Genomic DNA, 23,993 nt, shown 5'->3' on the forward strand with positions numbered 1-23,993 from the left:
GAGGAGAAAGGAGAAGCAATAATTTGCAAGTGGAAGACCGATTGTCGTCTTCCTTTCTTAATGGATACGAAATCGATTATTAAAAGGATCTCCAACGGAGATTGCTAATTTCCAGCTCAACAGCGATGTGAGAATATATTATGCTTCGTTTATTACCAAAAATAATTTCAATAAAAAAATATTTTTCTATTTTTTATTATTTAAAATATCATTAAAATTTGAGAAAATATTTTATTTACTATGTTTAGTGTATTTGATCAGTCTCCGGTTTAACTTAATCAAATCATCGGATTATTAATAAATCGTACAATAAATTTATTTATTTTTCAACTCCCTTTAATATATCCGAAATATTTAAAAAACGATCAAAGTTTAATTATTTTGAACAAATAAAAATACTATTACATTCTTAAGAGTATATCTATAAAAAGTTATTTTTAAACAAACTAATTAAATAGAATCATTACGATGCTTTTAAAAAAAATATAATTTTTCTGTCAGATATCATTATTTTCCATAAAAAAAGACGGATATATTCTAATTGGCAGCGTTGCTATGATTTTATTTTAGTCGTTTTAAAAATACTTTAATGTTGATTAGTCTTTTTTTAAAGATATTCCAACCATTAACATTTGATTAATGTTAAAATATTTCTAAAATGTTTAATTTTATTATAAATTAAAATATTCCAGATCAAAATACTTTTAAATTACAATAAAATATCTATAAAAGATGGAATATTTATTTTAATAGCGAAAAAGAAAGCTTTTTAGTCTTAATAGCAATTAAATATTCTATAGCATTTGCTTTTGGCAAAGTGGATGCGACAGGCATCAATTCTGTGAGCACTATAAAAGATGAAGTCTTTAATTTATTTAAAGCAAATCACTTAGCATATTTAATTTAAATTAAAAGAAGATAAACTCGCTAAGTCGCTGAGAATGTGAAAATTTGTTTATTCAACTAATTAGATTAGCACAACTTGTGAGTAGAATTTTCTATCTCCTTCTTAACAAAAAAAAAAAAAAAAAAGTAAAAATCTCGTCATCTAGCAGTTTCCATATGATCACTGGGATTAGAGAATTTTCTATCTCCGATTCTAGTCTAGGTTGAAGTAATTATGTGATTGATGTGAGGATCAGAATTTATTATTATGATTATTGATAATTTTTATTTTTTATATTTTTGAATTTTTTTATATTTAGAGTATTTTTAGTAATTTTTATCTTTTATATTTATTTTATTTTATTTTTATTTTGAGTCCGTTTAAAAATTTTAAGATTTGAAGTCCGTTAAAATTTTTTCCTTCTATTAGGATTTTTTTATTTTAAGAGTTTTCGATCTATTTCAAGTAATTGTTTAGTTGATGTTTAGGAAATAGTTTTTGTTTTAATAATATTTTTGATAATATCGTTTATTTTCCTATCTCTTGGTATTTTTTCGAATCAATAGATTTTTGAAAATTAATTTTTGACGTCGATTAATGGAATCAATACAATCTGTAGGATAATCGCTATCTCGTCCGACATCAATTGGTATTAGAGCGCTTAGTTCTCATGGATGGTCATCGCGGTTGTGATCGTGGTCATGACAAGCAGGTTCCAATTGAGGAAATCTCACATTATGATTGTAACACTCGAGACGAGATACTTCAAGATCTACAAAGACAAATCACAAAGTTATCTTAGTGTCTAGCGGTGCAAGATCGTAAAGGTCGTAAATTCCTTTATTCTCTTTTGAAAAATCCTTAATTTCTAATCGAGGAGAGATATCGAAACACAAGTTTGATTTTGAGGGATTTGGGATCAATTGCCCCGCCACCTATAACTCGAGAGAACACCAACTCCTCATCGCTTCTATGTCTGCTGTGCCTCCTACAACAACGGAGACAACTATGAAGATGTGGACCTTGACAACAACAAGTATGACAAGTCTTACTCTCTCGATCGCCCGATCAAAGGAGGTGACGGAAACAATCACAAGATTGAAATATTTGATGATCTAGTATATGATGATGATGAAGCAATTAAAGTGGCTTCGGATGAGAAGTGTCGCGCCCTGCACATCGAGCAGCAATCGATTCTCAAATCCATCACCGATGTTGGTGACATTGATCTCATCTTAGAGAAAGCCACGAAGGTCGATCACATATACTCCTTTGATAACCAATGTACTAATGTCCTAATCAATATAGACTCTATCATGGACACGAATGAAATGATGGAAGAGAATCAACAAAATATCAATTTGGTATTTATGACGAAGGATTTAAAGTCAAAGGGATATGCTGAAAGCATGGCAGTAGAAAATTGTGAAAGAATTATAGATGAGAAGCAGTTAGAGAGACGCTCCAAGGAACCCGACACCTCAGCTACTAGTAAAGAAATTCATTTTCAATTAAATCTATCTGCTATATTCGCCAAGCCATCATTCTTTGTTGGAGTATTAGAAAATTTAAGAACTTTCAAAGATGATCCTACTAAACAGGAGAATCTAAGCAATTTCTCAATCATAAATACAAAGGAGGTTTGCGATCTACACAACTTTCAGGCATCATGTCAAAGGATTATTGTTCTCGGGAGACATTGGACTTTTAAGTTGTAGTTGTGCCCGTACCTTTATCTAATATGGCTTTGTTACCTTCTTTTGATGTAGTGATAAACCTTGACAAGGTTGAGAAGTCTCTAACTATTGGTGCTAATGATATAAAATATGCATGCAGGTTATTGACATCATGGGCGGAGCCAATGTAGGCCTAGTGTAGGCAGCTGTTGTTGGCGATCTGGATCTGCGTTCTATGTTCCGGATTCTATCCGCTCCGAAAAGCATAGAACCCCACAGGATAAAAATTTTATCCCGTCAGGATCAATTGACAAAGTCTACAAAAGACTAAGTCAATCGATCCTTCAGGATCGCCGATTCCTAAATTACTTTCTACGGTTTCTACGACTAGTTCTAGTTCGAAAATTAGACTGCGGAAAAAATAAATTCATACCAGAACCTTTAGATGACCTCGGAGCCTTCCGCTGTATTCCTAACTTCTTCCTGGACGTTGGGTGGACAACGGACCTCCAGAAATAAAGGAACTGCAACTATCCGGATGATGCTTTGGATCGCCTTGCTTCTTCTCGCAGCAACTTCGCCTCTTCTTGTCTCCCACCTTGGATCCGGCCACCAATGCTTGGAGAGGGTTCGGCCACCACAAGGAAGAAAAGAAACTAGATGAAGGAAGAAGAAGAAGAGGAAGAAGAGAAGGAAGGGGCGGCGGCAACAAGAGGATGAGGAGGAGAAGAGAGATTTCTGAAATCGTTTCGATCTCTCTAGCCTTTCTTCCCTTTTTTTTTGTGCCGCTCACCCCCCCCCCCTCCTTATATAGCCTCCACGCCCAATGCCAAGTCTTGGCCGCCCCCTTTAAAATTTATTTCAATTTGGATTGATTCAATGAACCAATTCCAAATTATAGAAACATCTTAAATCTAGGCCCTTGGATTAGCTTGCTTGGTTTCCAACCGTTAGATCTTTTCAGAATTATTTTTAAAAAATAATTCCAACCTTATCTAGATGTGGCTGGCCACTTATGGATAGGTTTGGTTCAATCCGTGAACCAACTTTATATTAAAGAAGAAAATAAAACCGAAGAGATCTCATCCGTCGGATGCAACTTAATCTCATCTAACGGTTACGATATAATCTTCTTTAATATAACTTAATCCCTTTGATCCAATGGCCCTGATCTAATGGCTTGGGCGTGTGGTTCAATGAACCATCTCTGGTTCACCTCGTAAACCGGTTCTTCCTTCCAAAGAGAATTTAAACCGGACCGGAGAGATCTCGTCCATCGGACGCGACTTAATCTCATCCAACAGTTCTAATCTATTCTCTTTCAATCTTCTTTATTGATTTTGATCGACTCAATCAATTTTATTAATAATAATAATTTTAAAAATAAATTATAAAAAGAAAATAATATAAGTATTTTTATAAGATAGTTTAAGTATCTAAGTTGTATCTAGTCCAAGTGTATGTATAAGTGCCCAAGTCGTAATTGATCGTGGGTAGTCGTAGTTGCATTGACAACCGTTATCATAGTTGTATCAGTTAATGTTGCCTCAAGCAATGTAGAACACTACATGCATTGAACATCACAAGGCATGTGACTATGGGCATGATCAAAGATGCACGTGAAAGCAATTTACATGGTTGTTGCGATGCACTTGCTATGAATGTTATTTGTGTAATTTTTGCAACACACGTGGCTACAAACATGGTACATGTTTTGTCACAACCTGCATGATCAAATATATCATCTATGTGATTACAATAAAAGAATATATCTTTTAGTAAAACAAATATGCATAGTCACTTTTTCAGTCCTCTATGTTGGCAATATATTTCTTTTTGAGAATGATATTCTAATATTGCAATTTCTTATGATTTATCCCTCCATGAAATTCTCCATAAAAATTCAAAAGAATGAATGTTTATATTATGTATAAGGATTTATAAAGATTGCTCCAAGAGGTTGGGACTCTTATGTTTTCACATTGATAAAGTCCTAACTAGGACATAGAAGACCCCAACGGACATGGACGGAGCTAATGTAGGCCCGGTGTAGGCGGTTGCCCACACTGGGATAGATCAAATAAAAAAATATTAGTTAGTTTCAAATTGAGTGGTTGGTAGTAATTCTTTGCCTACACAACTAGTGGACCCAAATAAAAAATGATTTTGTATTCAAAAGCTAGGGGTGGCATAGGAGAGCAGGTATATGCCATCAAGAGAGGCCATGATGGAAAAATATTTGAGTATACATTTGATTTTAAATATAAACTTTGGAGGTCACTTTCACCTGCTCTTACTGATTATTTTGAAGCTCTTGGTTTTGGTTGTGTTGTTCTTGGTGGTTGCTGCCTCTACCTATTCGGTGGTAAAGAACCATCATAGGGATCAATGGGGCATGTAGTCTTCTACAATGCAAGGACAAACAAATGGCACAGAGCTCCAAACATGCTTCTAAAATAATATTTCTAGTTCTCTTGATTAAAAATTGAGACATTTAATTTATTAGAGTCAATACTTTCATTTGATTTCGTATTCAATCTACACTTAATGAAATATGTCTTAGAAATTTTAAGTAAAATATCAACGACATTACAAAAGAAATATTAGGATATTATGAATGCAATAGATTTGATATAGTACGCAAACACCAACTCCAAAGTATGAGAAATGTTGGTTGAAATTCATTTTTAGAAAAGGTTCAATGTTTTTTAGTAATATTATATTGATGTTCTTAAAATGGATGATATGTTCACGTTTTATTGTATATGTAAAGAAGGATATATTTCTAATGGTTAATAATAAAGCTATTGTATAAAAGTTTCAAAATTTAAAGATTCAAAAAGAATAATTATAAAATAATTATTTTATAATGCTTTATAATTATAAGATTATATATATATATATATATATATATATATATATATATATAGAGGTTTGATATCCAGCGCGACGAAAAAACCCGACTCCCGTACGCGACCGCCCGACCTCCCCGCGTTCATCGCCGCCGTTCTTCGTCGTCCGGTCACCGTCGGCCACCATCCCGGGCTCGTTGGAAGCGCAACTCGACGGCGCACACATCGGCACCGGATTCCGGCTGGATTGGGCCGGAATCCGGCCGGAATTCCGGCCGAAACACAGCAGACGCGCTGGTGGCCGATTTCGCCAGAATCCGGTCCGATTCTGGTCGAAATCGGTCGCCAGCGTCTGGCGGCGATTTCGGCCGGAATCTGGCCAGATTCCGGCCGAATCTGGGCCGGACTCCGGCACTCACCGGACCGCCGGTGAGTTGCGGTTCCAACGGGTCCGGTCCGGCGGCAATCGGTGGTCGGACGACGATGAACGGACGTCGGGAAGCGGCGAACGTCCGAGGAGAAACACTGTGCAATCGTGATTTTTGGTCGGCTGCGGTTGATCGCGATCGGGCGTGGACGGCGTGGATCGATCGCGCACGGGGTCACGTTTTTTTCGTCGCGCAGTATATCAAATCTATATATATATATATTATTAATTATATTATATTGATGCCTACATTGAATCAAGATCCTAGCTCTGCCCCTGCCAAGGGATGATAATTGCTTCTAATATTACATGGTATTGTACTCTCAGAGCATATATAAGCGCGTCGATCGCGGCCGGAGTCCGGCCCCGATTCGGCCGGAATCCTGCCGGATTCCGGCCGAAATCTCCGCCAGAATCCGGCCGAGTTCTGGCCGGACTCCGGCCGCGGTCGACGCGCCGGCGCCGGGCGCGTCGACCGCGGCCGGAGTCCGGCCCCGATTCGGCCGGAATCCGGCCGGATTCCGACGAAATCGGCCACCAGCGCGTCTGCTGTGTTTCAGCCGGAATTTCGGCAGGATTCCGGCCCAATCCGGCCGGAATCCGGAGAATTTCATGGAGGGATAAATTATAAGAAATTGCAATACTAGAATATCATTCTCAAAAAGAAATATATTGCCAACATAGAGGACTGAAAAAGTGACTATGCATATTTGTTTTACTAAAAGATATATTCTTTTATTGTAATCACATAGATGATATATTTGATCATGCAGGTTGTGACAAAACATGTACCATGTTTGTAGCCACGTGTGTTGCAAAAATTACACAAATAACATTCATAGCAAGTGCATCGTAACAACCATATAAATTGCTTTCATGTGCATCTTTGATCATGCCCATAGTCACATGCCTTGTGATGTTCAATGCACGTAGTGTTCTACATTGTTTGAGGCAACATTAACCGATACAAGTTTATGCAACTACGACTACCCACGATCAACTAAATTGCATGCCACTAATAACCAATACTAGCCATGTATGTGTGCCAAGAGGACTCTTGGTTAAGCCAACACCCTCCCTTCTTGGTACCTTGGTCAACTAACATGACTGGATTATGTTTGACTCGACACGATATTGTGCTAGCCCACCTTGTGCTGGTGGTCAGATTAGGCATGGACTAGATACAATTTAGATACTTAAACTATCTTATAAAAATACTTATATTATTTTTTTTATAATTTTATTTTTAAAATTATTATTATTAATAAAAAAATTGATTGAGTCAATCAAAATCAATTGAATTGAGTCTAAGTTTGTCTGAAGTCATAGATTGTAGCAATAAAAGTGAAATTCATCCCCCAACGAGTCCCATACGATCAATTTCATGATCATATGTGAGGAGATAAATGGAAAAATTGTAGTTGACCATTATAAGAAGAATATTTTTTTTCATCAAAATTTGATCTTTTGTTCATTGTTATAATATTTGTCCCATAATAATCTACTCAATTCTATTCCAAGGGGGAAAAAAAAAATCTATGACTTGGAGTCATAGATGATCCGCCCTGTGATAGAGCAGCGTAAGTCCAGCGTGCCCTGGGAAGAAAATCAATCGATGGAATCCGAGTCAGTTTGGAGTTAGCATTTTCACGGGTATTTATTGGGTTGATAAATGAGGCCCACCAAGTTAATTATCGTTTTAGCCATGTCACCTCCGTCCGCACTTGGGCCGGCAGTTTTACCTCTCGCCTATCAAGAAGGAAGGAAGCAGCAGGAAACCCTTGGTTACGCCAACTCTATTATTATTGTAGATCAGCAGATCCCCGCGATCAACGCTGAAGAAGACGAGGATCGGAGATCGATGTCGGATCCGCTCGATGCTCTGAGAGCTTTAATGGCTTCTCACTCCCCGCCTCTAGACGCCCTCGTTGTACCTTCCGAGGACAATCACCAGGTCACCACTTCTCTCCCCGCTTCATTCTCTCATAGGATTTTAGTTTTGCTGGCATTTAAATTTGAATTTGTTTCTTGAATTTTCGCTAACATGATTTCCCTTTTTGCAATCAGCCTCTGTACTTTATATACAAATTCCTAACTTTTCCTGTTTTCTTCTTCTTCGTATATAGTTTACTTTTAATCGAAAGTAATTTTTTGGATCCACAGAGTGAATACGTCTCTGCGCGGGACAAGCGTAGGGCTTTTGTTTCTGGATTTACTGGTAGTGCTGGTGAGTTTAATTTCTCCATTTCACCAGCATTGTCTCTTCTTCAAGAAAATCAGAGCTTGTATGTTGATCAAATACGGCGTTTAACCGGGGGATTTAGTTGACTGGACATTCAAGTCTTTGAATAGGCAATTTGATTTTTTGTCACGCTTGTGGACAATCACTTTTACCTTGGCAAAATTGTCATGTACAATATGATAGAATTTGTGGAGAAATAAAATTTTATTCGATGTTAATAATACAATTATTACATCATTTCATGGAAGTGATAATGTAGTGGTAGAAGAAAATGCAGAAAGAAGATGCTAAATACACACACACACACATATTTATATTATGATAAGCCGAAGGAAATATTATTGTTATCCAAAGTAATCAATTATTATTCCATTAAGAGATACAAGCCCCTATTTATATAGGAGTTTTATAGACCTATTCTAAAAGATTTATTCTAATAAATATAACTAATATTAACCAACACTCCCCCTCAAGTTGGAGCATAGATATTAATCATGCCCAACTTGTTACAAAGATAATCAACTCGGATCTCATTCAAAGCTTTTGTGAAGATGTCCCCCAATTGTTCTCCAGTTTTTACATATCCTGTAGTAATCAAACCTTGTTGAATTTTCTCACGAACAAAATGACAATCAATTTCAATGTGCTTAGTTCGCTCATGGAACACGGGATTTGATGCAATGTGAATAGCAGCTTGATTATCACACCATAGTTTTGCTGGTATTGAAATTTTGAGTCCTACTTCAGTCAACAATTGATATATCCACATTATTTCACACACAGACTGTGTCATAGCCCTGTATTCTGATTCTGCACTGGATCGTGACACAACCTTTTGCTTTTTACTTTTCCATGATACTAAATTTCCTCCAACAAAGATACAATAACCTGAAGTAGACCTCCTATCCATTTTGGAACCTGCCCAATCTGCATCTGAAAAACATTCAATATGAGTGTGCCCATGATTTTTATATACAATACCTCGTCCGGGTGCACCCTTCAAATAACACAAAATTTGTTCTAATGCTGCCCAATGATGAACCGTTGGAGATGACATATACTGACTAACAACACTAACCGAATATGCAATATCTGGACGAGTCAAGGTAAGATAATTCAACTTTCCAACCAACCTTCGATATCTCTCTGGATGTTCAAATAATTCTCCATCTGCTGTAAGATCCACGTTCTGAGTCATTGGAGTACTACAAGGTTTTGCCCCTAACTTTCCTGTCTCAGTTAATAAGTCAAGAACATATTTCCTCTGAGATAGAAATATACCATTTTTACTCCTCATTACTTCAACACCTAAGAAATACTTTAGCACCCCTAAATCTTTTGTATGAAATTGAGTGAGAATGAAAGATTTGAGAGATGAAATTCCCGTAGTATCACTACCAGTAATCACAATATCATCCACATACACAACTAACAGAATAATACCAGCTCCTGACTGCTTGTAGAACACAGAATGATCAGACTTGCTTTTCTTCATACCAAACTTTTCAATAACCTGACTAAATTTTCCAAACCAAGCACGTGGACTTTGTTTCAAACCATACAAAGTCTTTCGAAGACGACAAACTCGCCCCATCTCCCCCTGAGCAACGAAACCAGGAGGTTGCTCCATATACACCTCCTCTTGAAGATTACCATGAAGAAAAGCATTCTTGATATCAAGTTGATGTAAAGGCCAATGATGAGTAGCAGCAAGAGAAATAAATAACCGAACAGATGTCAACTTTGCAACAGGAGAAAAAGTATCAGAATAATCCACACCATATGTTTGAGCATACCCCTTAGCCACAAGACGAGCTTTTAGTCTGGCAACTGACCCATCTGGATTGACTTTAACATTAAATATCCATTTGCATCCAATAGCTTGTTTTCCTGGAGGTAGATCAACCAAGTCCCAAGTATCATTATCATCCAAGGCTTTCATTTCCTCTATCATTGCATCTCTCCAACCATGATGAGATAAGGCCTCACGGACAGTTTTAGGAATAGAAATAGAGTCAAGTGAAGCAATAAAAGAACAAGAAGAGGACGACAAGCCATTATTAGAAACAAACGAAGAGATAGGATAAGTACACTGACGTTTACCTTTTCGTAATGCAATAGGAAGATCATCATTCGGAATTGGATCTGATGACGAAGTAGTAGGTGCAGGACATGAATCAGGAGGTCGACGCCTGGAGTATATTTCAATAATAGGAGGCTTGACAAAAGCCGATTCTGAGACAGGTGTAGAGGATGTAACAGAATATACTAATAAATCATCATCTTCCTTTTGAGAAGTCGGGATATGTGAGGATGAGAAATAAGGTGTGTCTTCCATGAAAGTAACATCGATTGAAACAAGATATTTATTAATACTAGGACAATAACACCTATAACCCTTTTGAAGACGAGAATAACCAAGGAAAATACATTTCAAAGATTTAGGGTCTAATTTAGTGACTTGTGGACGGACATCCCGAACAAAACAAGTGCTACCAAATATCCTAGGGTTAACAGGAAACAATGACTTGTTAGGAAACAAAATTTTGTAAGGAATCTCGCCATGAAGAACAGAGGATGGCATACGGTTAATGAGAAAACATGCAGTAGAAACTGCGTCTGCCCAAAAAGACTTGGGAACATTCATTTGAAATAAAAGAGCTCGTGCTGTTTCAAGAAGATGTCTATTCTTACGTTCAGCCACACCATTCTGGGATGGAGTATCAACACAAGAGGTTTCATGAAGTATACCATTCTGACTCATATAAGATTGAAATAGACTGGACGTATATTCTTTGGCATTGTCACTTCTTAAAGTACGGATGGACATATTGAACTGAGTTTTAATTTCCGTACAAAAAGCACAAAATAAAGAAAATAACTCAGAACGATTTTTCATTAAATATAACCAAGTTACACGAGAATAATCATCCACAAAAGTGACAAAATACCTAAAACCAGGTTTAGACAGAATAGGACAAGGACCCCAAATATCAGAATGAACTAACTCAAAAGGACTAATAGCACGTTTATTTATCCTTGGACTTGAACTAAGACGGTGATGCTTTGCAAATTGACATGACTCACAATTTAATGAAGACACGCTACTATATTGTGGACAGAGTTTCTTGAGCAATGGAAGGGATGGATGTCCTAACCTACAATGAGCCTCAAAAGGAGAATTTACACCTGAACAAACGAGAGATCTTGGGGCAGGTGAATCAAGAATGTAGAGACCTCCATTTTCATGTCCTTTACCAATAGTCTTCTTCGTCAAAAGATCCTGAAATAAACAATGATCAGGAAAGAATGAGATGCAACAGTTAAGATTACGAGTTAATTGACTAACAGAGAGCAAATTAAATGATAAATTTGGTAAATGTAAGACAGAGGATAAGGAAAGCAAAGGAGTGGGATTGACAGTGCCAGACCCACGAACGCAAGATGAAGACCCATCAGCTAAGGTAACAATAGGAGTGTTGGATTTATGCGTGAAAGTAGAAAAGAGACTAGAATTACCTGTCATATGATCCGTGGCACCAGAATCAATGACCCACTTAGAGGATGAGGAAACAAGGCATGTATTGTGGTTACCTGAATCAGCAATAGCAGTGATAGAGGAAGATGAAGACTTAAGTGATTCCTGATATTGAGAGAACTTGGCAAATTCTTCTGCAGAGACAAGCACCGATTTATCAGAGGTATCATTAGTGGATGCAATATGAGCCCGATGTTTTTGCTGATTTTTGTACTGAAGCTTTTTGCACTCAAATTTTGTATGACCCGGCTTGCGACAATAGTTACATATAATACCACTAGAATTTGATGTCCGAATTTCAGAAGCTTGTGAGTCTCCTCCTTTGTTTCTATTGTGAACAGTTGATCTTTTTGATACATAATTATTATTATAACTCACCAAAGCACCACTAGGTGGAACAGGTGTGGTATTTTCTGTACGAAGAATGCGGCTAAACACTTCTTGTAATGAGGAGACCTCAGAGCTAGATAGAATTTGTGATTTAGCAGATTCAAAATCAGGTGATAAGCCAGCAAGGAAACTCATGATAGCCATCTGTTCTCGTTGGCGTTGTTGAACCTTCACATCAGGACTAAAGGGTAACAACATATTAAGCTCCTCATATGTCTTTTTGAAAGCCATGAAATAATTAATCAGAGGCTGATCTTGTTTTTCCACACGATAAAAAGCTTTGCAAACTTCATACATACGGGTGAGATTTCCTTTTCCAGAGTACAGAAAATCTAGATAATCCATCAATTCTTTAACGAATTCACAGTGATTAATTAAACCAATTACCTCATTATCAATACAATTCCGAATCTGAAGGAATAAGCGAGCATCTTCTCTAAGCCATGTCTGTTTTGAATCATCCTTAGGTGGGTCATCGGTCAAATGTCCATCTTTGTCAATACTTCGTAGATAAAGACGGACAGTTTTACTCCAATCCAAATAATTTGAACCATTTAACTTATAATCCGTAATTTTAGATACCACAGGCACCATATCCATTACGATAGAGGGTTTATTTTCAGCCATAAGATTTATAAAAGAAATCAAATAATTCTGATTCTAATAACTCACAAAGATGTAGCTTATAAGCTTTGTGAAAATATTGCTCAAGATCAAGAGAAACCTGAATCCTTGAAAGCTCAAATAAAGTGCCGGTAGCAAAGAGGTCGTGTGGAGACGTCGGCGGTGGAAGCACCCTAACTCTGGTTGCGCTGTCCAAGGTGATGGAACACCAGAATAAAGCAAAACAACCCTAAACCAGGTCAGGAAACAAACAAGCAGGAGCAACAATCCGAACAGAGCAGAAGGAGCAAAAAAAAATCCGAACAGAGCCGAATTGATAACGTGCAGACAACGCTATTGAAACTTCTGACCTGGATTCCCGGTTCCAGAAATCGGGAGAAGAAAAGTGCGCCGGCGCTCACAAGAAAAGGGAAGGAACTGCTGGTTTGCTTGGACAAGGAGGCGACACGATGCTAGCTCCAAGCAGGGGGTGCGATGAAGAAGATGGTTAGCCGACGGCGCAAGGGAAGAGCACAGGCGAACTCGTGAGGACGAGGATCGATACGGGTGGTGCCGAAGGCGGGCAAAGGCGTGGACCAGTGGCGAGGCGCGCGAGCTCGGCAGCAAGGAGCTGGAAGCGTCTGCGATCGCGCAGACCTCCTAGGGGGCCTTCCTTTCTGAAATCGCATGCGGCAGCAGGAGACGTAGACAAGTTCGCGGCGCCGCAATCGAAGCGACGGAGGAAACAAACCTCGCGAAGCTGAGGCGACCGGAAGAACAAGCAAAGCGGAAGCAAGTTCGCCGAACCAAACCGATGGGGAGCGCCGATGGGAGCGGCGACGGGCGCGAGCGGCAGCGGCAGAATCGCGATCGCGAGCGAGCGCGAGAAGAAAGAAAACTAATCGGCGCCGACACCTAACCCTAATTAATTAGGCTCTGATACCATGTTATCCAAAGTAATCCAGAAAATTATATTCCATTAAGAGATACAAGCCCCTATTTATATAGGAGTTTTATAGACCTATTCTATAAGATTTATTCTAATAAATATAACTAATATTAACCAACAGAATGGAAATAACATGCGCAACTACATTCATGGTTATATGAACTAGTGATTCAGATTGAAGTCCGTTTTGATTTTTTGTTTGTAGATCCATGTGGGTATAGAAACTTCTTATATGGCTACTTCAAATTATGATGTCTTTGTAGTTCTTACATGCCGTGTGGTGATCTATTCACATATGCAATTTCATTCGCTTCTAAAAAAATGCCTTTAGAATATTTCTATGATTATGAATGCACTTGGGTATTTTTTTTCTACCTCTTTTATAGTTACTTGTGAAAGATTTTTAGAAGGGATGGGCTAGCATCACTTTCTAAATATGGGATGTTCATGGACAAAGTTGACTATAGACATAATAGGTACATTAGGAAGTCATGCATACATATATTTCTTTGATATTGTCTAGGCATTTTGCTCTTTCCTTTAGTTCAAAGTATTAAAAATGTACTAGGCTAGCTAATTCAATTCTCAATTTTGGTTTGGTCAAATAGTGAACAAATTAAACTAATTAAATATTCAAATTTCATCATCATCTTATTAATAAAACTCATTTTTGTCAAAACCTCGTTCAACTTGTTGGAGTAGTGGAAATGCAAATTTGTGGGCAAGTGGTGACCTATTTGACATCATATTCCTTTTTTGGTTCTTGAATTTTTTTCTAATTTCAGGTTTTAGTTTCTAGAAAATAACATCAAGTTGTTGAAAATTGGGAAAAAACTATTTATCACAATATTCACCTCTAGCAAATTCAAAAGTATCAAAAAGTCAATTCTAAATGTTATTGTATATACCTTTTCAACTTTTCAATTCTTTTTTTCAGGGTTTAAATCTCATTCAAAGTTGGTGTTGTCACGTCCCGGGAGGCCGTCCGAAAAATTTCGGCAGCATCTCCCCTATAACAATGACCTTTCCTAAATACATACAAAGATACACAGCCACATACGGCCGGAGTAAGGACTATACGTCCAACAATACATCACAACACACATCATAGATGCAACATAAGGCCTACACGACCACACACTACTATTACATGCACAATAACCAAATTAAGTAAATCTGTGTAGCGAAAACTGCATAAATCCGACAAAACAAACAACCGCAAATGCAAATCCAACATAACTACAGTCCATGCCCACGAAATACAAAATCCATACTCAAATACAACCACAAGCCATACCAACCACTACATAAACCTCCTGAAGTGAGATAGAACCAGCCGACTGAATCTCCAAGCTCCAAATAGCCTATCTGCTACCTGGAGAGAAAACAAAATAACCCCAGGGTCTGGGTAGTGAGCATTAGATACTCAGTGGGTACAGAATAGATGTGCATGTAAGATAAACCAGCAGGAATAACAGGAATGTAACATCTAGAATGAATAAGTACAGAAGAAGTAAACACTAATCAACAGATAATCGGTATCAACAGATAGCATGAATCATGGTAATTGCACATGGTGTATCAACTGAGACAATAAAGAAAGAATGATACTATGCAACAGGGATAGGTATCAGGAACATGTAATCATGTATGTAATGTCATACAAGTGCAACAATCATAGCAAATAAATGCAACATTCACAGCCATATGAATAAAGTAAACTATGTAATAACCTACCAACAAATGCATGTAATATGCATCAACCATCTCAATCAAATGCAAGTCACTGTCTGCACTCGCCACCCCCAGTCACCCCTTCAGGGCAGTGAACTGAGGCGCCAAACAGGACATACTGCACAAACTCCAACAACTGACCACTAATAATAAGTGGGGAGTGACAGTGTAGAAGGAGGGCAATATAGCCAGTCCTGGTCGCACCCAACTATAGTGCAACATCTTACCCATGTGCCACCACAATACGGTGTCAGGTAAGAGCCAACAACAACAACACCTACAACTAGTTTATGGATGTATGATGATTATCCCAACATGTAATAGCTAAAATTAATTAGCATGTTCAACTGGAGTAAACATGAGTCAACAGGAATCGACATAGGTCAATAATACAGCAGTTAATCCATCAGAGGTCATATGACATGTATCAGATAACGAATCATACGAGTATCAACAAGATAGATGATATAGCTAACAAGAGTATCAACATGGTATCAACATATCATCATAAGGTCAAATAGCAAGTATCAAGCAATGACCATCAAAAATATCAACTAGGCAGCTATCTCAAGTAGCATGAGTGGCAACAGGATGAATAAAATAACAACAAGACATGCACGGGGAAAATGAACCTGTATTGACCAAGTACAGAGTACCCACCTGATCAGACGATCGTCAACCAAAGAACCTCTAGAAAATATACCCAACCTCCGTGTATAATAGGACCAATCCAAATCAAGGTCTTGAAATAAAGCAACGATACAATACTTAGCTTAAACTATATTTAATTTAACCTAATCTAATGATCCTAACTAATTCAACAACAATCCAGTTAAACTAACCAACCTCACTCTCCTTGGTTTACAACCGAGTTCAACACATAAAACCCAACAAATCAGTTAACATAACCCAACAGTGGTTAATCCTCAATTCACAACCCCAATCCAACCCTAGATTCAACAGAATAATTCATTCAAGATCTAATCCTATACAAACCCAATCAACAGTGATTGGATCACCAAATCCCACCAACTGATCAACCCACAACCCAACAATCCAACATAACAATCCACTGCTAATCACAAATAATCAAACTAGAATCAACCAAGAGCTCACCTCAAATCGGTGCCCTAGAATCCAACTCCAATTCCAGATCTGAGCTGGCTTCTTCTTCAACAGCCGAAACCCACACAATCCTTTTAATCAGATCTGCTCTCCTCTACAAACTGAGGAAATCAACCCACAAGTTCATTGTTCATCAAGAACATTCAGCCCCGAGAGACTTACCTCAGATTGGATTCAACTCCCTAGATTCGCCCGATTCCAACCCTCCTTCGTCTTCTTCACTCGCGGTCGAACAGGGGAATCAACCTGATTCAACATCAAACTCCGAAATCTAGCAAGGATCCTAGGATTGAGCTCCCAAACCCTAGAAGTCTATAAATCCCAGCTTAACTTACCGGATCAGCAACCTTAATCTAGCTCCTCTTCTTCCTTCCCTTGCAGCCGAAGCTTTCTCAAGCTTTGATCGGGTCAGCTCACCTCGATGAACTGTGGGAACGAAATCATCAAGATCCAAGTAAATGGAAAGCCATCCAACTAGTTTCAACTCAAAAACTAAACACAAGCTGGAACCTAACTCAGATTTCTTCCTCCTCTCTTCGATCCGCCGTCGCAAGCCACTACCACAGCTCCTCACGAACCCCCTTTTCCGGCGAGATCTAGCCCCAATCGACTCCCCTCCAATCGCCGGCTGTTCTTCCTTGGCTCCCATCTCCGGCGTCGGCCAGCGCTTACTCAGCTTTGGCGGCGAGGTGAAGCACGACTTGCGATCGGGAGACGGAGAAGGCAGCTCGCGATCGGGAATCAACAGTACCTCTTATATTCGGTGTTAACGGGTCGGGTTGATCCATTAACCCATTAACCTATAACCTAAAACCAATTTCATTAGATGATTTAAGCCTTAATTAATCCACTCAATCAACTTTTAGGGTAAATTGTAATTAACCTTCTTAATCTTCCTTTAATCCCATAAATTTTAAGGTTAATTTTATTTATAAACAAACTCCTAGTTTTTGGTATTTTACAGGTGTTTCAATTCGTAGTTGGAACAAGATGCGCTCATCGTGTTGGGTGTTGATGGCTGTGCTCAGCCCCAATTGCAGAGTAGGTAGTGGAGAAGAAATGTGCAACGGAGTTATTTTGTAACTATGGAAACCCTAATGGATAGATCAAAAACCTTGCAGAAGTCATCACCTTACAGAAGTCAGTCTTGTGAAAGCCATCACATTCTTCAAAAGTCATTGCATCGCTTCACATAAGTCATTGGCTTGCCACGCCACCTTGTAGATGCCCTTTGTATCGTTGTGTTGCCTTCACGGAAGTCATTGTGTTGACTTGCGAAAATCGTTGGCTCATGTGTTGCCTTGCTGAAGCCCTCCACCTTGTGGAAACCCTTATAGTGGGTGCTAATCCTCTCATAAACCCTTAAGTTGTTTTCATTCATCTCGAAGAGTTTTTCTGGTCCATAGGCAAAACAAGATGGTTAGCTTGTGTCGATTAGCACAAAACCATATTTTATACCATGCTATTTTTAAGATATAAAGAAAAATTTTCAGAACCTCAACCAAGCACTTAATGTTTGCGATATTAGGATCCATTTAAATGTTTGACTTTATCAAGGTATTTTGTGTATTTGTGCACTTGACATGCCACTTAGTAGTACTTGGCACTCGCAATAACTTATTAGTCGTCTTTTGATTTCCTTTCCATTTAAAGTTTCACTTAGTAGAGGCAAGTGACATGTTATCGCCTTCCTAATGATTTCTGCATTGCTTTTGAGCTGCACGGAACGATCCAAGATTCATTGATCAATGTGAATTTTCCTGTCCTCTATACTTTTTTTTGGAATGTTGATGGCAGTGGATCAACCGTAGTTAGATTTGATCTGCCAACAGGTTGATGTTCTGTATAGTTTTATATGTTTTAACCTGCCATGTTAATGTTCTTCATTCCAATTTCATGGCTTAGCAAGTCATCTTGTATGTATATATTTTTTTACTTGGAAAAACTGCCTGTAGATAAAATTTAGTTAGATGTGCCTTTTCTTGTATTGTTGATATTGTTATATATTCTCCTCGTCATGTTATATTTGAATATCTCTGTGAATTGAGATTTTCTTTATTAACTAGATAATTCTGTATTATCAACAGGTTTGGCTCTTATAACAATAAATGAAGCCTTACTTTGGACTGATGGACGATACTTCTTGCAAGCAACACAACAATTGAGTATTAGATGGAAACTTATGCGAATTGGGGAAGACCCAACTGTTGAAAATTGGATTGCTGAAGTAAGACATTGCATTTTTGAGTACATTTATATTTATTCCCCCAGATTTGTCTTCTATAACTTGTGTCATTAGTGCATGACTAAAAAGTAGTCGCTACAGCATCTTGATTTGTCAACAAACCAAGACATGTGGCATCGTGCATCTCACACAGATATCCAAGTAAACTCAGGTTTAGGATTTGTTTTCTGAAAATTTTCCCAATTCTCCCTTTCCATTAAAAAAAATGTATCTGAAAATTTGTTCCATAATAGTGTTTCAAGTTTAATTAAAAGAAACTTTACCTAATTTTATTTGTTTATGTTTTTTTTAAAAAAAATTTGATTATAGTTACCTTTTTGTCATTCACATGCACTTTTCCTTCATGAAAAGAAAATTGAAGAACTGTAGAAGTAATTTTCCAAAACGACTATCCATCATCATTAATCATCAAAAAATAATGTAATTGCCTTCATGGGTGTTGTGCATTGGTAAAACAGTTGGAGGAGTAATAAGTGAATCAGGGTTCAAATCCCAAATGGAATGACTGAGTGTGCATGAGTTGTGCTTCGGATTAACCTAGTAGGCGAATTAGGGGAAGACCGTCTCTAGGATTAGTCGGGTGAAGTCCGAACACTTGGATAATAAAAAAAACTGGATAATGTAATTATAAAGTGCTATAATACTGTTTTACTTGTTAGTTGATGCGACTTGTATGATAATTCTCAATGTTTAATTCTGTTCCCCTTTGATGGTGGTATCAACATGTTATCAGAACCTGCCAAACAATGCTGCTATTGGAACAGATCCATGGTGTGTATCTGCAGAAACATCTCAGAGATGGGAGCTGGCTTTCTTGAAGAAGAATCAAAAGTTAATTCAGTTATCCACTAATATGGTGGATTTAGTATGGAAGGACCGCCCTCTTGCTGACATTCGACCTATTAACATATACCCTTTGGAATTTGCTGGTTGTACCGTAGCAGATAAATTAAAAAATCTGAGAGAAAAGCTGTTACATGAAAAATCTTTTGGTATTATCATCACTGCCCTCGATGAGGTATTTTCCATCTGCACTTCTGTTCCTCCATTGTCAATACCTTTTGAGTGTCTTCTATGTAGTGCTCTTGTACCTGCTGTGACTATTTACCTATTCTTGATGATGACAGTCTTAATTCTTTTTTCTCGTCGTTTGGAAATGATCAGGTTGCTTGGTTATACAATATTCGTGGTAGTGATGTCGATTACTCTCCGGTTGTTCATGCGTATGCTGTTGTAACTTTGGACTCGGCGTTCTTTTATGTAGATAAGAGAAAATTATCTTCAGAGGTCAGAGATCCTTTAGCTTTTATTTTAATAGCCTCGTTCAATTCCTATGTGCAGTTTAGAGATTTAACTGTTTCTTTGCCTTAGATTGATAAACCAGTCAACATTCATGTTGGAACCACACAGCAAAAACATTAACTTGGTAACATTCTGTAGGGTCTACAAGTTCCTAGAGTCATGTTTTCTTTTGAGTAACTTTGTATTTTAAAATTAATTTTGTTTGCTTATTCTTTTGAGTAACTTTGTATTTTAAAATTAATTTTGTTTGCTAATTTGATTATCATCTTCTGACCACTTGTTCACGCAATATTATCTCATTTGGGTATCATTCGCTTTTATCTTTTCTAACAGTAATAAATGTTCAGATTGGGAATAGTTTAATTATTTATTTAATATGGATCTGAGATTCACCCATGTTTGATGGATAATCTTAACCCAGGAATTTGGGTTTGGAGCATCATTTTTTCCATCTAAAGTTTAGCTTGTGCTTTTGACTGTGGGTGAATATGGCCAAACTTGTGAACATATCTTTAAAGGACATATTGGAAGCCTCATGAATCAAAAGATTTTCTGGCATCACAATTTGATTTAATATCCAAATCTCTAATCTAACAGCTTTGGGTAGGGTACAGACAATAATTGAGAAAAATTCTGAAGTGGAGAGTGAAAGCTAGAGTCAAATCAAACCCTTCTTGTCTGTTAACACACCTTGTTTCATGTCGCTTTTAACCAGGAGTATTTAAAGAACTCACTTATGCACTTGTCTCCTTTGTTGTATGTTGTAATAGCATGTTTCCTTGCATCCAAATGGCATCTTTAATTGTTTTCCTTTTCTGTTGTCTATCACAGGTACTTCAGTATATGTTAGAAAATCGAATTAATGTGCGGGATTATGACATTGTTGCCTCTGATGTAAGCTTAATTGCATCTGGACAACTAACAAAAAGTTTATCTGGAGCTAAACCCCATGAAGCTAGCAGAGGTGCTAGTAATGTTCAAGCAAAGGGTGACAATGCAGAGGAAGAGATGAAAAATAATGTCATATGGATCGATCATTTCTCATGCAACCTTGCTCTTTTCTCAAAATTGTACCCTAATCAAGTTTTAATGCAGCAATCACCTTTGGCCCTGGCAAAAGCTGTTAAGGTAAATTTATGAAGACTACTTAGCGTGAATAGTTTAAAGCCCTGAACTTTAGATTGGGAGGATTGTCATAGTCTCATATAAATTTTAAATGACAAATCTGTCAATCAATTGGTTGCCTACTTTTTCATTTAAATTTTATGACAATTTAATGTTCAGAAACTTAAACAAGTTTTTGGTTTTTTCCATTGAAATTTGAATTTTGTTGTCATGCCTGATGATGAAATTTTATTTTTTTTTAAACGTAAATTGAACTATGCAAAACTTGTGGTACACAAAGGTTCACTACCTACAACTAGGTAAGTGAAAGTAAACTTCAAATATGATACCTGTTCACACTGTTTGCTCTCTAGTTTTATATTGCAAATAGGGCTTTCATTTTTCATGTGGTCATGATATCAAAATGCATACTTTGTGGAATTGATTATGCAACTGTACAAGTCATGCTTCAATGAGCCACTATCTCATAGGAGTAGGCTCTTTTGGTGTGTGTGATGCTCACCCAATTACCTTAGAATAAATATATTGAGATCTCAAATGAACCATAGAAACACAGTAATGGTTGAGCAAAAACTTGCAATTGTAAATATACAAGGGCCTACTTAAAATATCCTTAATTTAATACATATTTGATTGACTTTTCCTATTATTTTCACATTGTACAAGAGTGGTGATAACTATGCAATGACATTCTCTTCAACTATAGTTTTCTTGGACATTGCATTTCCTTATGATTCTTCACATGATTCATAAAACCCTTACCACAACTCATTCACGTATTGACACTTGATTGGAGTGTGATGTGGTCATTACATGTTAGTGGGGTAGAACCCTATGTTTGTGTTGGCTCTAATAAGAGTAAAGGGGAAACTTATCCAGAAGATTATTTGTAAGCTTTAAAATCTTGATCCATAGTGTTTTGGTATTTATTTTGAAAATATAAGTATATATCAATTAGATAATTTATTTCTATTATATAAGGACAATAGGGTATAAATTATTACAATATTCCACCACCTTACTAATATCAAAAGGAGTGTTGCGCATTGGATGAGAGCATGCAATATCCTTTTAAGATCAACCCTATAGTACTCTAAGAGCCAAATTAAATAATTTCTTAATTTCTCTATATGCTTATCAATATCTCATTAATAGAAATCTCATCTAAACTCTCTGCTAACTTTTAATAGCTGGAGCGTCCTCGAGAGATTTTGTACTACAATCGATTTTCATTTAAGGTTGAACCTCAAAATTAAACTAATCTTCTATATGAGTAAATAAGACTATTAATAAAATCCAAATGTAACTTAAGTTGTACACCATAATGTTAAAATTATACCATTTTGGATGAGTCACAAAATCCAAATTTAGGTATATAGTTTTGTTCTCTTCTTTTTCATCTTTTTCCTTTTTCTACCTTTAATTTGTCACTGACACCATATGACGGAATACCAACATGGTATCAAAAGATTTAAATTTTGTCACGTATTGAGATTTTAAACCTTAGTTGCATCAACTAATTTATGAAATATCACCTTTTTATTGAAAGTGGATGATATTCATTTGCTTTGGTTTTATCCAACTATTTCATATCAATGTATCCTTGTATCGATCTCCTAATGCTATTTTCATGGCATGATTCTATCTTGATTTTCTCTACTTGTTTGTCTTGTTATAGATTAATAATATGATATGTTGTTAGGAGTTGGATACTAGACCAAACTTTTATATGATGGATATGTATGGTGTTGTTTGTTGCATTAGCTGGTGTTGGATTGAAATGGAAAAATTTAGCAATACTTTGAGCGAGGATTATTTCTTTTGTATGTAAACATCATTAATCATAGTAAAGCAATGCCACCAAATTAATATCAACAATATCTACCACATGTCTTTGTCCCACGGAAGGAAATAAACAATCAATGCCACTTTGTGATGATGGAACGTGAACACTTCTACTTCTCGCTGATGTTGGTGTAGCAGTTGAACCAGTTTCACTAGCACTAATTGTGCCACAACCATGCCACATTTATTGCTTATATCTTAAGAGACATGAAAAGTAGCTAAAAATTAAGGGTCTTCTGTGTTGTCATTGCTACGACCTTCAAATTCCTCCTATATGGGATCTCTCTAAGCTAATCTATTAAACTCTTCACATTGTTTTAGTTGTTTGTATTTTACATTTTTTTATATGAAATTTCTCTTTTACTGCATGATGCATTTCTCTAAGAACTTTTGAATACTTTAAAATGCATAAAAATCATGTTTCTTAATGTGTGTGACCCCATTGCCACCTCCAATTATCACAGTGTAAACATTACTAGTGGAATTGATTTTCTATCGTGTCTCCAAGCTGTATCTTTCTTTATATTACTGCTTTAGTGTCATTTGAATACCCATGCATCATTAGAAAAAAGCCTAAGATTATTAAAAAAGTAAAATCATCCACACCAACACCAACTAATTATCACACCATCAAGCATGTTTAACTATCACACCACCACACCAACTAGATACACCAATACTTGTTAAATAAGCCATTATTTAATTAATACATTAACAATCAAATATATAATTATCTAATTAACAAGTAATTAATTGATATATTATTTATTAACTATATAATTAATTAACAATACATTAATAACTAATATGTATAATATACACTATTGATATGATATATAATATTGTATTATATAATTAATGGTATGTACATGATAAATAACATATATATTATATATTAATTACTAAAAAAGTTAAAAAAATGAAAACAAACATATAAATATATAATTTTATATTATATAATAAAAGGTATACTTATTGTAACACATGCTATAACATGTGCAGAACACATGTAACATTTATTATAGCTTATAACATACAACACATCTATGTATAA

The 23,993-nt window shown here is 36.7% G+C and overlaps 1 protein-coding gene across 2 annotated transcripts in view; it reads left to right on the plus strand.

The window, feature by feature from the left end:
* The first annotated feature begins 7,591 nt into the window (after positions 1–7,591).
* LOC141833092 (aminopeptidase P1) overlaps positions 7,592–23,993 on the plus strand; it is a 35,823-nt gene continuing 19,421 nt past the window's right edge. The window contains exons 1-6 of one of the 2 annotated variants that reach the window (XM_074720488.1): positions 7,592–7,795; positions 8,005–8,068; positions 18,510–18,649; positions 19,401–19,685; positions 19,832–19,954; positions 20,801–21,097. In XM_074720488.1, coding sequence (XP_074576589.1) covers positions 7,703–7,795; positions 8,005–8,068; positions 18,510–18,649; positions 19,401–19,685; positions 19,832–19,954; positions 20,801–21,097 — 1,002 coding nt within the window. In that variant the 5' untranslated portion in view covers positions 7,592–7,702. The remainder of the gene's footprint in view (positions 7,796–8,004; positions 8,069–18,509; positions 18,650–19,400; positions 19,686–19,831; positions 19,955–20,800; positions 21,098–23,993) is intronic. The other variant, XM_074720489.1, reaches the window with a different exon arrangement.

Source organism: Curcuma longa, chromosome 8 (genome assembly GCF_044706935.1).
Source record: "Curcuma longa cultivar G26 ecotype Majalengka, Jawa Barat chromosome 8, ITB_CL_G26_1.1, whole genome shotgun sequence".
NCBI lineage: Eukaryota > Viridiplantae > Streptophyta > Magnoliopsida > Zingiberales > Zingiberaceae > Curcuma > Curcuma longa.